At 38.2% G+C, this 18,054-nt stretch overlaps 1 protein-coding gene across 1 annotated transcript in view; it reads left to right on the top strand.

Moving 5' to 3' along the window:
• OPRM1 (opioid receptor mu 1) overlaps positions 1–13,644 on the top strand; it is a 74,159-nt gene extending 60,515 nt beyond the window's left edge. The window contains exon 4 of the mRNA XM_056125882.1: positions 13,498–13,644. Coding sequence (XP_055981857.1) covers positions 13,498–13,536 — 39 coding nt within the window. The 3' untranslated portion in view covers positions 13,537–13,644. The remainder of the gene's footprint in view (positions 1–13,497) is intronic.
• The last annotated feature ends 4,410 nt before the right edge of the window (positions 13,645–18,054 follow it).

Here is an 18,054-nt window from a genome sequence, read left to right as displayed (position 1 = left end):
TGCCTTATCTACAATACCTTCAGCTAACACCTTCCCAGTAATACAGCAAGAACATTATTAAACCCTATATTTAAAGCACTTCCTTATACTGTAAATCGACTAACAGGTCAAGAAATTATAAGATGCTTTGCTCTTGTACTACCAATATAACTGTATTATTCCCAGCTAAATCAAAATCAGATACTAATTTTGAAAAGCAACATCATTCTCAAAAGCTGAATCTTGATTTCATTTGTAGAGCATCTGTAGAGAGCCAATTTGAGCAAGGAAAGCATTTCAATTCCACAACAAAAGCTGCAAATGAGAATTACCCACAAAATGACAGACCTTGACCACATTAATGCATATTTTGTGAATGAAACCAAATAGCTATTCTTTCAAATCCATGGTTTAAAGCACTGGTTTAAATTATGAATGTTTCCACATGTGTGCTTCAGTATGTCACAAAAGGGCATGTCTCCTTATGTGTCTCTGGCAGCAGAGTATATGTAGGCTTAAAATGGATACAGAGAAAGACAGCACATTATGTATGTTGACCATAACCTGAGACGACTGTTTATTTGAAAGTATGTTTATCCCCAGTAAGTATTTGCCCCAAAGACCATTTGTAATCACATTCATTGACTAGTTGGTGTCTAAATGTATGCAATCCTCTTAAATTTTGATTATTACATCTACAGTTGGGGAAATCATCATTGAAGGAATGAACTTTTCTAAGATTATAGCTAAAATGTACGGACTGAGGAATGAATCAAATTGAACTTGAACCTATATTCAGGCTCTTGATCACACTACTCTGGTTTTCGTTCTTCTCTGTGTGGATCTGTTTAGTTTAGTTCTGTTTTTGTCCTGGGGCAATGCTAGCTGTTCTTAGGGCTTATTACTAGCTCTGTGTTCAGAGATTCCTGAACAGCTCAGAGGACTATAATATAGAATGACAGGAATTGAACCCAGGTGGGCCACATGCATCCTACCCACTGTACTATATATCTAGTCCTCTGCGCAGGTTCTTAAGAAACAAATTTATCATTTATATACTGACAGTTTAATTGCTACAATGTTTTATGTACAGTTATGTAGAGATGTTTATAGTGCAATTTTTTTTGTGTGTGGGAAGACCAACACTGAAGTTTTGTGACTAGCAGAGGACATTAAAAAGTAAAAAATAAGGATGTGAACTACTATCATTGAGCTCATATATTTCAACTCACTTAAGTATTTGATATTATTTAAATCATAATGACCCTCCTGGGCTGGAGCCATAGCACAGTGTGTAGGGCGTTTGCCTTGCATGCGGCCGACAGGGCCTACCCAAGTTCAATTCCTCTGCCCCTGTCGGAGAGCCCGTCAAGCTACTGAGAGTATCTCGCCCGCACAGCAAAGCCTGTCAAGCTACCTGTGACATATTCTATATGCCAAACACAGTAACAACAAGTCTCACCATGTTACTGGGTCCACTTGAGCAAATTGATGAACAACAGGAGGACAGTGACAGTGACAGTGACAGTGAATGACCATCCCTGAGTGGATAGCTTTTATACAAGTCAACTTTTTTTTTATTGAGGGCCAGAGCAATAGTACAGTAGGTAGGGGATTTTCCTCTTACACGGCTGACCCAGGTTCAATCCCCAGAATCCCATATAGTTTTTCAAGCAACGCCAAGATCCCAGAGTCAGTAGTAACCCTTGAGCACTGTTGCGTGTGACACAAAAAGAAAAAAATTGTATTGCTGCCAGTGAGCTTCACTGAATAGTTTTGTAAACTGATCTTATGGTCATAAATATAGTCACATAGATCCTACTAATGGAGACAGCATAGATGGTGCTGGTGTCCAGAGACGGCCAGGCCGGGGGTCAGGTGAACATTGTAATTGTTACACTGTGTCTGACCAACATGTACTGGAGTCAACATCTTCATCTGGAAAGAATTCAGTTTCTTCAACTCTCACATATCTTCTTGGTTGAACCAAAAGATAATCCTGCATAACAGATGCACACAGTGAGTGTTGATACAGGAATTGGCCACAGTTATTTGAGCCCTAAATATTCTGATCTTCTAAGGGGCTAAGTTTTAAAATTCAGACCAGCGACTATAATCTTTGCAGCATTTTTGTGGTTTTGCTCTAATTTTTGATATTTGTTATTAAGATGTATTTCTATAGTTTCTTTTAAAAACACTTTGAGATATTTATTTGGCTAAATGTAAGAGGTAAATTTCTATCTTGTAATCATTAAGAATGCAAAAGTTCTTATTGAGATTTAGTGTTTTAGAATACTAAATCTTTAGCCTTTAGATGTCAAAGATGGATATATTAATCTTTAGTCTTTAGATGTCAAAGGTGGCTATATTACTCTTAACTTTCAACATACACTTATTTTTTGCTTCTACATTTATGAATTTTAAATGTAGCCTTATAGTTTGGCTCATTTTGGTTTTGGTATTTTGTATATAAAATGAAATTATGAAGAAGATGGCATTTTTCTAGATCTTTCAGTAGGTCTCATTAAACGTTTTCAAATGCTACAATTTTACAATTTTGGGGGCTGGAGCAATAGCACAGCAAACATGTTTGCCTTGCATGCCGCCTACCCGGGTTTGATTCCTCCATCCCTCTCTGAGAACCCGGCAAGCACCCAAGAGTATCCCGCCCACACAGCAGAGTCTGACAAGCTCCCTGTGGCATATTTGATATGCTAAAAACAGTAACAACAAGTTTCACAATGGAGACATTACTGGTGCCACTCAAGCAAATCAATGAACAATGGGAGGACGGTGCTAAAGTGTTAGAATTTTATAATAATGATCAAATTATTTGGGATATAACATTGGGATGATTATGAATTTCTAGAATTACATATCTGTGACCATGACATATCATATTTTAAAATTAATATTTCCCCCCAAATTAAGAACCTAGGCATGTAACTTTTGTTCACCATTCTCTTCCTTACACTCAGAAAATTTTTCCTTACATATAAATTTCCTAGTTTTGATATGAATAGAGACATCTTAAAGTTAATAGAAACATTATAACCACACTCATTTGGCATTATAATTGGGAAAAAATTCTCTGTTGTGGGAGCATCTGTATTGCAGGGTATTTTCAGGGGTTCTGCCTCAAACACACTGTGTGCCAGTAGCACTCACCCACTGCCAGGTGTGACGGTCTTAGGTTTGTTCATGCATTGGTCACCTCCACCACTTCGCCTGCAGTGAAAGGGTGTGGGGAGATAGATGAAGTGACTGGGTTCAGAATCAGGTGAGAAGCACTGATCTGACCTAACCAGTTGTGTTTAGTGGGAAAAGAAACATCCATGTCCCAATTAGTTGTGACATCTTTGAAGTTCTAGCAGAATTAGAACTGGACTCTGGGTCTCCTGACTTAATTGCTGCTACAGTATCCCACTGATTTCTTTTTCCTTTTCTTTGCTGACCAGTTGCAGAGAAGTAGGCAAATACAGTTTAGAGAAGAGGAAATACAGTTCTATAACATTTAAATGGCAAGCTTCTCATTACTACCTCTTCCTTGTAATAATGTACCCCTCAGGGTAGATGTAAAGTATATAACTTCTAGAATAACTATCCTGGGGGCTTGGCATAAAGGAGGTATACCTTAGTCAAACCTGCCTCCAGAAAATTCCAAGAAGTGAACCAAGTAGAAGGCTCCAAAGAGATGCTCTTCAGTTATATTTGCTTTGGGCTGTTACTTTTATAAGAGGTAGCCTTACAACAAGAAGAGATGAACTTTGGTTCTACAGCGTTCACAAATGCAAAAACAATATTCCTCAGGGGCTTAATCTCTGGCTATTAAAAAATAAGAGCCATAAGCTTCTTGAGTAAAGTCTGTTGCTTAATTAAAACAAAAATCCCTTTAAGACATTAAATGAACTCTTAAAGATGTGAATGACCAACAAGCCATTATTGGAATGGCTTGAATTTATTCAGATTTTCCTAATGGACATGGAGCAGTTCAGCTTAATATTCAACTGGTATGTGGACCTTCTGCTTAGAGCATTTTCACATGAGAACCTATGGACTGTCATACCTCTGAGTTCTCTCAAAAATAAGAGGTTAAAGACCCCATAACTGCTAATCAGCTTTGAGTTTAAATTGTGTCCATTTTTAAATGATAACATTTTATTACATATTGATGCTTATTATGACTCATCAAACTACCTATAATTTTAGCACTGTTTAATATTCAAAAATAGATATTATATATTAAGCAGGGTGATTCTCTTTCAGAGAAAACTATCTTCAGTCTGAAATTTTATTATTAAGAAAACTTTAAAGATGGATGAAGATAAAGGAATTGTTCCAGAACATGGGTGTTTCTGAACGAGGCCCCATCTATTGACAATATTTTAAGAACTTTTACATTCAGTACATTTAGTAAAAGAAATCAGGAGTAAAGAAAAGTGGGGGGACTCCTGGAACAAAAAGTAAAAATAAGAGTCCTGATTTGGGGACTGGAGAGACAGCACAGCGGGTAAGGTGCTTCCTCCCAGGTAGTCAAGCCAAGTTCAAAGCCTGGCACTGCGGATGGTTCCCTAAGCCCTGTCAGGAGTGTCCCCAGATCCCTAAGTGCAGAGCAGGGCCCAAAGCAGCTCTGAAAGTGGCCCCAAGACTAGAAAGAGAGCCAATTTTAATGGATATTTATACACTGAAAGTCACTCAGAATACTCAGCTTTGCACTCTCTGATCAGATGATTTGAACGGATTCTGAGAGCCTTGTAAAATGAAGCAATAACTCCAAGAAGCAAGGTAAGATCACTTGGCATAAGTTTTCTCAAAACAAACTTTGTTTTCATAAATGGTTACTCAACAGGGGAATTAGGTAACCCTAGTATCAATACAGTTTTTTAATAAGAGTTTTTTAATAAGAGATTCTTGTTCCTTTCTGTGAAGGTTTGCTGGATCAAATTATAACCTGGCTATAATGGTACAATGCAAGTGCTCTAATACTAAGACATAAGGTCAGCCCTTACTGGTTTTCATCTTAATAGTTCCAATTGATGTTAATCATCTTATATGATAGGATAAATTATCAAGCTAACTACAAGAGAGTGGCTAGAATTATGACAAGAGAAAAACTTCATTTCCAACTATAGAATTAGAGAAAATTAGTGATAGTAGAATATGGTGTTGGGGGAGTCATAAAGATTTTATTTCCTGAGTCAACAATATGATACAGACCTTCTCAACTGTTGCATCAACACATCAACAGAACTCTAGCACCTAGAACCAAAAAGATTAGCGTCTTTTTTTTTTTTAGAAGGTAAAAGGTAAAAGGTAAAGGCCCTCCCGTTGATCGTCGATTTGCTCGAGTGGGCCCAGTAACGTCTCCATTGGAGACTTTGTTGTTACTGTGTCTGGCATATCGAATACTCTCGGTAGCTTGCCAGGCTCTCCGAATTTTTTAGAATACAAAGAATTTTATTTTTAAGTTGTGGAATATGGAAACAAGGGAATCTAAATCACTAGTATACTTTTCCAGTGTTAAGGCCACTTCTTTAGAGCTCAGTTTTTCTCTGAGATATAAAAAAACCCCAGGTATGATCACTGTTGTCTGGATAATCTGTGATTCCCTAAGTGCTGTCTTACTTGGTTAGCTCTATTTTTGACCCTGGTAAGGATTAGAAAAATGTGAATGGATGTATTATTCCAGGCAGTCTTGATGAATGTTTCCATCTTAGTATCTCTGGAGAGGCAGAACCGAGCCTAGAAATCAATCTTTTTTTTTTTTTAGTTTTTGTTGGGTTTTTTTTAGATTTTTATTAGTGAAACACCATGAGGTACAGTTGTAGATTTAAGGATTAGCCTCTTTCTAGTAGAACCCACTTCATTTAAAAAATAAAATGAGCCATTAGAGTGTTTTAGTGATAAGTAAGAAGGTCATGAGAATCACAGTGAATTAGAATTTGAACTACCTTCCTTATTTATTAGAATAAGGAAGGTAGTTCAAAGGGCAAAAATGCATGTTTCTCAGGCACTAATAAATTCCACATTTAATCTCCAGAACCAAGTGGCCTGCAAGACCCTCTGGGTATAGCCCTACTGATGCCCTACACTACAAGACCATGAGCACATTTGTCAGACCTCACAACCTAGTGATCATAATCAGGACAGATGCCAAGACACCCAGCCACCTGAGTTCTTGTTAGGAAGTCCAATTTATAATTAATTAAAATTCCTAAGTATGACAAATGGTTGAAATAAGTATATGTGGGAAGGAGAGACTGCAACAGGAAATTTACCTTCATATAGATAAAGGAATATGAATAGGAAACTAGGTTTACCCAACATAACCCTAATAATTAAAGTCCCTAGGAGGAGCCTACGGAGAAAGGAATTTCAGTATAACTGAAGAATTTTTTAAATTTTGAGGTAAAAGGATTCCATTGCACCAGAAGTTTCAAGTGTTCAGGGATCTTTATTTTACCCTCAACAAAGGGATGCTGCAAAATTTCAGAGGTTAAAAGTTTTGATGTTTAGGGACAAATAGGGAAGGATTTACTGATGAAAGTTCTGAATTTTTGTTTTGTCTCTTTATTTTTTTTAATAAACTTTACCAGGTTCCTTAAAAATATTCCTGCTATAGAATGTGATCATGAGAATATAGTTCTCCAGACAAATGTTAGGAAATGCTGCATTTTAAACTTTTGGTCCTGTGTTTTGAATCCTGGTGTTAGCATTTAAAGTCTTTATAAAACTGTAGTGCGTTGTATTTAGTTCATGCATTTTTCTTTTAAATACAGATTTCACTAAGTGATTCCAAAGAGTACCCGTAGCATCAGTCATAGCTAGCACAAATCTTTTCAAACTTAAGTGCTTTATTAGAATAAGTAGCAATCTCCTATTCCAGGCATTATCCAGCATTCTAAAAATGATTGCTGATCTCTAATTCTCACTCGTTTTAATATAGAGTCTAAGTAAAACAAGAAGTCTGGGAAGCAGCTCAGCAGTAAAATTCTTGCCTTGCATGTGTGTGGCTCTGGGTTTGAACCCTGGCACCAATAAATAAATAAATAAATAAATAAATATTATTATTAATAAGAAGTGCAAGAAAGAGATATTGAAACTCCCAACATCTAAAACTAGGACAGATTGAGTTTTGTTGTTTTCTTTTTCCCTTCTGTTTTGATGTTTTGAAGCTTGACACTTTCAGGTTATAATCCTAAATTAGGTGAAAATTCATGTGGCTTGGAAAAATGGTCTGCACCGATTTAAATGACCCATTGCTAGAAATAGTCTTACAATTGGCACATCCTTTTGTTCTAAATGAAACACATTTGAGAAAAAAAGAAAAGAAAAGAAGGTTCTTTTAAAATGCATTTATACTCAACCGTGGGAAGTATTTAAAATTCTGTATGAGGGCCATAGTTCTTGTTGAAAGCCGGGGAGTATGAGGTCCATGCCAGGCTGCTGATAACCAGCTGTGTGAGCTTGGCACTGCCAGCCAGTACTGCCTGGAGACCCTCACCAGCAGCTTGGTCCTCTCCGGCCTCCCTGACAGCCAAACATTAATGCTCAATCCCGGGTTTGACTGATTATCCAATTCAGAGGCTAGCCTCTCCTCCTTGACAGAGGGAGCAGAAAGCATCCTCTTTGGGGAGAAGAAAAAATACTTGGGGTAAAATAAATCTGTGCAAAAGCAAAAAAAAAACACGTGGCCTCCAGATCCTTTGGACTATCAAGTAACTCCAAACCTCCTTTATATTCTGGATCCCAAAATAGCTAATCACACAATGGCACCTGGAAGAAAGGATGAGTTTATTATTTAGGCAAATAGAGAGCTTTGCTTCTGAATCAACAACTCCAATTTTTTATGTGACTCTTTTTTATGGATGAATGAGATTTTGAAGACTTTTACTAACTAACCTGCTTAATATTCACTTAAAAATTAAACAGGTCTGTTACTGGCTTTCACTACAACTCTGGATGAGATTACAAATATGAAAAAAAATGTGGAAAGAGGAGAGAGTGGTGGCAATAAGAAGAAAATAAAGATATTAAATCAGCAGCTCCACCAATACAGTTAGTCCTGCCAACTCACCTTTCAAGACCTCTGTTTCCTTCCATTGATTGGTGGAGTTGGGAAAACGATTTCTGAAGTTCTCTCCAGAGGCAGGAAACAGCTTAGCACTGTTTGGATAGAGACAAAAAGTGCCTTAAATAAGTTTCCATTTGAAAATTTAAGCTTTTAAGACCATTCTTTTTTTTACCAAAATAGAGTTTAAAAAAATAGCCCAAGAAGATTTTTTTAAACTTGATTTTTCAAAAAACTAAGAGCTTCAAAAGCTATTGGAAGAAACTAGAAAAACTGGTGGTAGATGAAGAGACTGTCTATACCAAAATTTAAGTTCACTAAAATGTATAGCCAGGGCTAGATGGATAGTACAGTGGGGAGAGCGTTTGCTTTGCACACAGCCAACCTGGGTTCCATCTCCGGCATCCCATATGGTGCCCCAAGCACCACCAGGAACTATTCCTGAGTACAGAGCCAGGAGTAACCCCTGAGCACCTATGGGTGTGATCCAAAAAAGCAAAAAAAAAAAAAAATAGAATAGCCTGACAAGCTCCCTGTGGCGTATTCGATATGCCAAAAATAGTAAAAAGTCTCACAATGGAGACATTACTGATGCCCACTCGAGCAAATCGATGAACAATGGGAGAACAGTGCCACAGTGCTACAGTTACAGCCACACTGTGGCTATGGTCTGGAAAGAACCCCAACCTTTGAAAGTGACACAAAGTTCCAAGCTCCCAAAAGAGATGGCTGGACAACTTGGCTAGTCACAAATCCGTGGGTGCCAAAAATAGACAATGCGATTCAGTGGGCCAGAGAAAGCAGTTTACTCCTCACAGTTCAGCAAACATCTACAGGGTCCCTCAGCCCTGTGCCACACACCACACAATGGAACCAGATTACAGCTTGGCCCAAAGTGGATACACAGCAATTGAGGACTCCAAGCTAATGGTTCAGCAACTCTTGCAGCGAGCCATAAACCAACTATACTCTTCCCCTGGGGTGAGCGCTATTAAATAGTCGTGCTGGGTGCCATGGTTTGTAATTGACTTTGTGACAATAGGAACAACTCAGACTCAATTAAGTGTTAGCTCTTGCAGCTCAGCTCAGTGAGAGAATGTGCAGAGATGGTTTCCCTTTTTCCTTGGGAACACAAAATTTCTTTATATGGAAGGAAGTTGGAAGCTAGTGTCTGCATCTGCCTCTCACCTCCCAACCAGTGACCATTCCAGGTCAGGTACATCGCCTTGAATATTGATGATCAGGCGCAGAACTATCACGGTCACTGTTCTCCCGTTGTTCATCAATTTGCTCGAGCGGGCCCAGTAACGTCTCCATTGGAGACTTTGTTGTTACTGTGTTTGGCATATTGAATACCTCACGGGGAGCTTGCCAGGCTCTGCCGTGCGGGCGAGATACTCTCGGTAGCTTGCAAGGCTCTCTGAGAGGGGCGGAGGAATCGAACTCGGGTCAGCCATGTTGGCTACTTGTAAGGCAAATGCCCTACCACTGTGCTATCGCGCAACATGCAGGGGAAAGATGGATACCAATGCAGGATGGAGAGCAAGAGAAGTGGTAAGAAGGGGTCAAATTAGCCGCTACCCAAAGCTTACCTAGGTCATTTACTTGATTTCAAGCCTGGATAATTGAATGTGCAGTCCTTACCCTTCCAAAGCCTAGTTTATTTGTCATTTGGGCATGGAAATAAAAAGAAATCCTGGGAAATAGCTGATGGAACAGAGCACAGGCGTGGCATGTTCAAAGACCTAAGTTGGAGGGCTGAAATACTACATGCCACATAACTGTCCAAGTTCTGTGGAGCCATCTCTGGCCCCCAGGTCCTGCCAAGTGTGGTCCCTGTGCAAAAGGAAGACCTGATTTTCCATTCAGCCCTTAGCAGATTTTCTCTCCAACCCCAACTTTATACCCACTCAGATAAAATCTCAGATACCTGCTGGGAATAAAGATTCTTCCTACCTCATCCCACAGCCCCTGATTTTTAAAGACTTTCGACTCAGAATCCAGAAGCAGAGATTTTGAGGGACAAATTTGCTCTGGGGAAGCCTTCTGGCGTTCTAGATTCTTGAATAGATGGAACTTGATCTACATGAAGGCATCTGATAGACGCCTTCATTATTATTATTCACATAGAGCTTTCTCTATGTGAATAATGCCTCTCTCTGTGGGAGCATCAGAGTTGGACTACACTTCTTTGACAATCGTCTGATTAGTCTCTAGGGAACCCCTGATTTGAATAGGAACACCACACTGTCTAATGTGGAATGGGTAGGATTTTCCCATTCTGGACTGTCTTGGATTACAGAAACCTTGGTTTATAAGTGCTTACTATTTTGAGAGTTTAATGACCCTACAAGCTCAAAGAACCTCCCATTAAGAAAGGAAATAAAAACTGATCTTTCCAGCCTGGGTTCTTCCTTGAACACTTATCTCTCTCTGCTTTTTTCTAGTCTTGAGAAGCCTGTGTTCTCTCTTAAACAGATATTCCTGTCTGTCTTTCTTCTTACGTCTTCCTAAGTAAAAGTTGTTCAATAAAAAAAAATCTTATAGTACAGTGGATAGGGCACTTGCCTTGTATATGTCAAACCTGGGTTTGATATAGTCCCCCAAGCCTGCTAGGAGTAATCCCTGAGCACAGAGCACAGAGTCCTGAGTTCAGCCAGTTGTGACTTCGATCCCCACCCTCCCACGTTAAAAAAAAAAAAGGAAAAAGGAAAAGAAAGAAAGGAATGGAGTGCTCCTTTCTTAGCTGAGGAATAATCTTGACCTAGAAGGCATGTGACTTCCAGGAGATAAAATCAAAATTGAATTGTCATTCTGTGCAAGGTAATTCCAGGGTAGAGTAACTTAAGTGCTCAGGCATTATGCTGTGGGATTTTAATGTCTTCAGGATGGTCTCTTCGGGTTGACCATGTTTTCATTGTAATTGAAACAAAAGAGCCCAGTGGCAGTCTTCATTGTGGGTGACAATTCATTAAACCCAGAAACTTAGAGCACAATTGCCTACGGGTTTTGCCCATCTTTTGCTGTAAAACTTTCCTCATTCTTTAATCAACTCTTAATCCTCTTGATCAACAAAGCCTTGGGTGTCCTTTAGTTTTTCATCACTGTGGTACTGTGCACTGCTGGTACATTGCCCTCATGATGCTCCTAGCTATCATTTAAAATCAAGCAGGACTACTTCCTCCCTGATGCATCTCTGCATGCTCTCCTTGCCCCTACTTTCATCTGAGAACAATCATGAACCATGGTTCCACTGGGAAGCTTATTAAATTTTCTTTCATATCACTCAGCCTCTTTCTTCTGACTCAATAATAGGTAGAGAAAGAACAGATCACTCATTACCCTTCTCTGTAACACTTGGGCCGGCCAGATCATTTAACCCCAGTTCCCAAAGACTTGGGATCCTGGTCCATGAGCTCTTACATATTATATTAATCATGGTTCAGGAACCCTTCCCTGTGTTCTTACTAGAACTGTCTAACATGTCACCCTATTTGTTACAACATCTGCCAGAATCTCAACCTCTTCTAAAATGGCAAGAAAGTGAGAAGATGACTAAGAAAGCAAGCAAGTAGGTTGTCTTGTCACAACTCCATGGGTGCAAAAGTATGTAAAAACTTAAGATGTTTTGTTACTAAAAACGCAATGAATAGTGGCAGGTTTATCATAGCAGGACCTCTCCTGTCCCAAACCCAGAGCAGAACAATGGGACCACATGGTTGCTACACTCAGAAGGATCCATCACAGTTGAGACTCTAAAGTCAAAATCTGTATAATAGGTAAATCTTCTTGATTTTGAGAGCAAATCCAAGCCTTCCCCAAGAGCAAAACAGCTACATTGCCTCTTTTGCAAACCACAATACCCAATAAGAGAGAGAGAGAGAACAAAAGGGAATGCCCTGCCACAGAGGATGGCGGGGGGGGGGGGGGGGGGATGAGAGGGATACTGAGATCCGTGGTGGTGGGAAATGGGTACTGGTGGAGGGACAGGTATTTGATCATTGCATAACTGAAACCCAAGCACAAAAATTTGTAAGTCTACAACTCTACCTCATGCTGTCTCACTAATAAAAATTAAAAAAATTAAAATAAAGCTACATAGATATCAATGCTATGGACCTACTTTAATGCCAATATGACTATCTACAGAAACTGTTCTGTCAGGGAACAGTTAAGTCTTGCATTGGGCATAGCCTGAAATTATGTTCAGAGACCACTAGGCTTTCTTGCCAAAATGGTAGTTATTATCTGTCTTTTAGCCTAAAGAAATATTTAAGGGAAATAGTTTAACTTAGTATCAAATGGTTCAATAAGATTATGTATGTGTGTACATGCGTAAAAGAGAAAAGAAAATGCAAATGGTAAAGCAAAATGTGTGAAATGTTAACAGGAGTTTACTCTAGGTCAAGGATATAACAGCATACCTTGAGCCATTCTTACTTGATAGCACAGCGGTAGGACGTTTGTCTTGCACGAGGCTGATCTGACCAACCCAGATTCAATTCCTCTGCCCCTCTCAGAGAGCCCAGAAAACTACTGAGAGTATGTCACCCACATGGCAAAGCCTGGCAAGCTACCCATGGTGTATTCGATAATGCCAAACACAGTAACAACAAGTCTCACAGTGGAGATGTTACTGGGCCCACTCGAGCAAATTGATGAACAATGGAAGGACAGAGGACAATGGACAGCACTTGCTCTGAAATTAACCAAGATTTTTAAAATATAATCTTAATTTTATGCTTATCATTCTATCCAAAAACCTATGACTCCACACCAAATACCATAACAATGACAATGACAACTGTGTATTAATTGCAAAGCATTTATTTTACACAGTCCTTCCTTCCTTATTTGAAAATATCAAGTCAGGTTTCTCATGTGGAAAGAAATGCCATGCTATTGTTCAACATCTATGTAGTCTTATACTGCAGGTGTCATGGTGAAATCCCCAAACTTCATATCAGTTTCTGCAGAAAAATAAAACCAGTAATTTTGATAATTGGGAAAAATAAAAAATAAAAATCTGTATCTAGGAAGAAAGAAAGCCATTTCAAAGAAAGGCGATTCCTTTCATCTTTTGGAATTTTGGTCAAGTCATACATCATTTGAGGATAACAAAAAGGAAGAGCCAAGAACAGAAGGAAATAGTTTGCAATTAAAATCTATGTTTTAAGGAAGTCACTAATTCATATTAGATGTCTCATGTGCCATTCCTATTAATTAGTACAAACAAATGTAGTTGCATGCTTATGGTGATTCAGGAGATAATACTTAATGACCCAAGCACTAGTATCCATCTCTTAGAAAAACCTCAGAGTTGCAGTGAAAGAACATACTAGTGAAGGGTTTCCATCTGGTTTTGACACACCCAGATGATACTCAAGACATACATGCTACGATCAGCTCTGAACTGTTCATTGCCTTTTATTTTTCTTTTCTTTCAGCTAGAAAATCTGGAGGCAGAAACTGCTCCATTGCCCTAAATTCCTCATGCCATTCAACCCTCACTGATCTGGAAAACCACGGGGACTCAGTAGCAAATCACTGCAGGACATTTGGGAGGCTCTAGTTTCCTAGGAAAGAGCCACCTTCTGGATTGCCAAAACCTTTTTCTCTCTGCACATTTGAAGAACGTGAAAACTAAGTTAAACACTGGGAACGAAAAAGAGAACGAACTAACAAGTTTAGTTTATGTACCTAACCACCGAGAAAATGCCCACTGGGATCAAAATATGCCATGGTATGTGAATTGAGTTCATCGTGCAAGATGACTCTTCTGTATCATATTTTATTTCCATGCAAATATTTTTGACTTTATTAAAGAAAAAAATCAATTGTTAAGTTTATCGTAGTAACTCATAGAGTAAAGGCTACCTCTCTGACCAAAGTGCTGGTATGGAAAGTTCAAGGCTTTCTAGCCTTCTGTAAGTGAATCTTATTCACTCTATTTTTAATTTAGTGTTAATTTTAATATTGCCTTCTGTTAAAGACATGTTCTCCACCTTCATTTGTGGGTGTGTATTTATTTTCTTAAGGAATAATGTCTCTTTTACCTAGCATCTTAATTGCGAGGGAAGAGAGTAACTTGAAAAGTAATCTGAAACAAAGAGATATGTCAACCGTATAAAGGTGGATTCTTGTGTATTGTGAGCACTTCCAGAATCGTAATAGATTTTCCATTTTTAGGCTTTTAGCGGTTTGCTTCCAAGTTTTAACTGTGCAATTCCCTTGCTTCCATCCAAGTGTTCACCAATGGTAATAGTGGGTCAATGAGCTCATCACTTTATCCATGCAGGAAGTCAAGCATTAAAACATACTCTACATTTTCTGTATTTTCTCCATATGGCATGTTCCGATTATATATTATTCTTTTTAAACTCTGCTTAGGGCACGTATGCCTTTTGAATCAGTGTCACAAGATGACAGATGCTCTCCTGAGTGTCAGAAGTTTCAAGTTTACACACACACACACACACACACACACACACACACACGCACACAAATCCATACTTTTAACTCATAACAGGAAGACTATGTCAAATGACCATCAAAAAAAACGGATGATCTATTTTTCAATCCTGTATACTTACTTGGACTTGAATTATTAAGAATGACCCAAAAGTATTCTCCTGAAGATTGTGTTTCTGTAATGTCATCACTGATATGTTGCTCTTTTTCATTTCTGCTAAATGTCAAGTTTTCCTTTGTAAAATGTCAGTCACCTAAGTAGTTTTTCTAAGACAATTCTCTTTGACTGGTTTTCTTTGGTATGAAATACAGTGAAGATTTAGAAATCACCCGTTTTATTGGATTTGTACCAGTCAGGTCCGATGGCATATATGAAAGAGTTCTCTGCTTTGAACTATTTTGTAGTTGTTGTTGAGGTAACCTGAGTATATATAACTTTGTACTTGTTTTGGTAGGATACGCTCAGACTTTTCCAAGTGCTTGATACCACACCACAACCACCAATTAATGACCCTCCAACACAATCAATTCAACTGCCTCATCTTTTGGCTACCACCTCTTACCTTTTTACCTTGAGTAATATCAATTCTATCTGAATCCAAAATATATATAGTAGTACATATTTTGCTTGTTGATAGTCTACAATTCATAAAATTATAAAGTATAATCTTCCACCTTTTGAATTATTGGACTTAGCATAAGATTCTTTTCAGAAGATATGCATCATTTGTCTTTTAAACTGTTATTTTGGTCTGAAGTGATTAAATAAGTCAAAAATACGTAGTTATCAATAAAGACATATGTAGAAAATGTTGCCAGAATCCCTGAAGAAAGTACTCAGAATCTGCACACTCCCAGACTTGCCTTTTAAACTCATATCTAGTTATGAATTAGTTCATCAGGTGGGGTGTTTGCATTTCATATGATTGACTGGGTTGATTGCCAGTACCCCATATGATCCCTCAAGCACCTGAGTGATCGCTGAGCACAGAGCAAGGAGTATTTTCTGAGCACAGCAAGATGTAGCAAAAAAAAATAAGTAAAAGCAAAGTAAAAATTTCATGTTTGTTCTTTAATCTTTTTTTTTTTTGCTTTTTGGGTCACACCTGGCGATGCATATGGGTTACTCCTGGCTCTGCACTCAGGAGGCGGTGCTCAGGGGAACATATGGGATGCTGGGAATCGAACCCGGGTCGGCCGCGTGCAAGGCAAATGCCCTACCCGCTGTGCTATCTCTCCAACCCCTTGTTCTTTAATCTAACAAGGCACAAATATGCACCTGTGACCAAGGGCAGTGTTCCAGCCCATTCAGGCAATATTACTGCCAAGGATCTTATGGACTGTGATTATGTGAGCCCAACCCACACAATCATTGGATGAGGAAAAGGGCAAAAGTCAAAATGTGATTCAATATTTCCTTTTAAAAAAGTCTTTAAAAAATTTAATCACCATGCTTTATATTGCTATTAATGTTAATGTTTCAAGAATACAGGACCAGAGAGATAGTACAGCAGGTAGGGCACCCTTCTTGCACAAGCTCAACCTGGGTTCAAACTCTGGCACCACCTCTGGTCCTCCAAGCCCCACTAGGAGTAATCCTTAAGCACAAAGTCAGCAGTAATTACCTCTGGGTGTGCTTCCAAAAAGGAACAACTGAAAAAAAAATTTTGCTTTTTGGGTCACACCTGGCAATGCACAGGGGTTACTCCTGGCTCTGCATTCAGGAATTATTCCTGGCAGTACTCAAGGGACCATATGGGATTCTGGAAATCAAACCTGGGTCTGCTATGTGCAAGGCAAACACCCTACCCACTGTGCTATCACCCCAGCTCCCAAAAAAATATTTTTAAGACTATAATGTTGCTTTACCACATCAACCCTCAGAGTAACAGTGCCTCTCAACTATGTCTTTGAATACCTTCTCTTCTGCACCCTACTATTTCCACTTAACAAACTCTGTTTTATAGGCAGACCTCAAAGTATGCTATCATTGGCCATTGTTAACTCCCTTGCTTTTTTTCTTTATACTCCACATATGAGACAGATAATTTGGGATTTCACCTCCTTTCCACAAACTTTACTCATCATGATATCTTCCAGGTTCACCTAAGTTGCACTGAAATAAAGAATTTCATTTTGTATTATAGCTGCATAGTATTCCATTGTGCACATAAACCATTGTATTATTGTCCACTCAACTGTTTTTGAACACTTGAGTTATTTCCAGATCTGTGCTATTGTGTTAGTGCTGCAATGAATACATGAGTGAAAATATCTTTTTCTGAATTAATGTTTTGTGCTCTTGCCTTCTCATGAAGTCTTAAAGATGCTTTAATGATGTTTCTCATATAATAGTTTCTAGACTAAAAGTAATAAGCATTACCTTTAAATTTTTACATTATATCTTCAAAGTAAATAGTAGCTGGACTGTAAAATATTTACAATGTTAAATAAATGCATCAGTGGATACATGTTTATATATATGTACATATATGTATGTGTGTATACATATATATCCATATTCATGAAGTATTGCTAGAACTTCCACAAGTAAAATGGATGATTCAAATAAAACAATAAGGAAAAACAAAACTTTTGTATACAAGTCACTGGAGAAGAAAATTCTTTTTAATGAGCTATATAGTAGCATGAGTTATTTCAAAGGAAGACATAAAACTGCTTTACTTTTCATAAAACTGCTTTTCAGCAATCATTATTTTGCTGATTACCAAGATCCTCATTGAGGCACACAAAAGTAAATACTTCAGTTTTCAATACTTTTTTACCCTAATCTATTTTTATCACAAATTTTCTAAACAGTCTGCAATATAATGGCAAATAGAGAAGGGACAGCTCTCACTTAGATTGACTAAGGTTTTTTTGACAAAATCAAATAATTTTATGCTTTGTTTTACCTTTTTATTTGACACTCACTCTCATGAAAGGAATTTCTTTCAGGTTAGGTGTCCTCAGAATTATAGACTGTAATTGTGAGTTGGGAGTTTTTCTGAGAGGAAACTAACATCTAATCTAAAATAGGATGTGTGTGTGCATATTTCCTCCCTTCATCTCTGCCTCCACTGTTACCTTGCTCCCGGATCCTCTTTTCCTGCTAATAACTAGAAAGCAGACAAGAATGAAAACAAGGCTCAGCTGGGCCAAGGAAAGTCACTAAGAATCTTTTACCAATACCCACAATGGGAGACTTCAAAAGACACTTGGTCCCACTTTTGTTTTCTGCCTTCCCTGTTGTATTCTGGGTCCATCTTTACAATATGATCAAGTCAAATAAAAGAATTGTGGAGGGAAAAATAGTTTGGGAGTCATCTAGATCCATGATCTGAATACATGTTGCCAAATTGGAGTTTATTACTTTGAACAGCATTTAAGCTCCCTTGGTTTTAGACCCGGATTATGCATGGGGCATATATATATATATATATATATATATATATATATATATATATCATTGGATGGTGACTAGGACAAAGAGAATGCGATATAAATGTAGCTAAGCTTGCAGCAAATCTTCC

The sequence above is a fragment of the Sorex fumeus genome, unplaced genomic scaffold (genome assembly GCF_029834395.1).
Source record: "Sorex fumeus unplaced genomic scaffold, SorFum_2.1 ptg000061l, whole genome shotgun sequence".
Classification (NCBI taxonomy): Eukaryota; Metazoa; Chordata; class Mammalia; order Eulipotyphla; family Soricidae; genus Sorex; species Sorex fumeus.
This window is presented reverse-complemented; position numbering and strand designations above follow the sequence as displayed.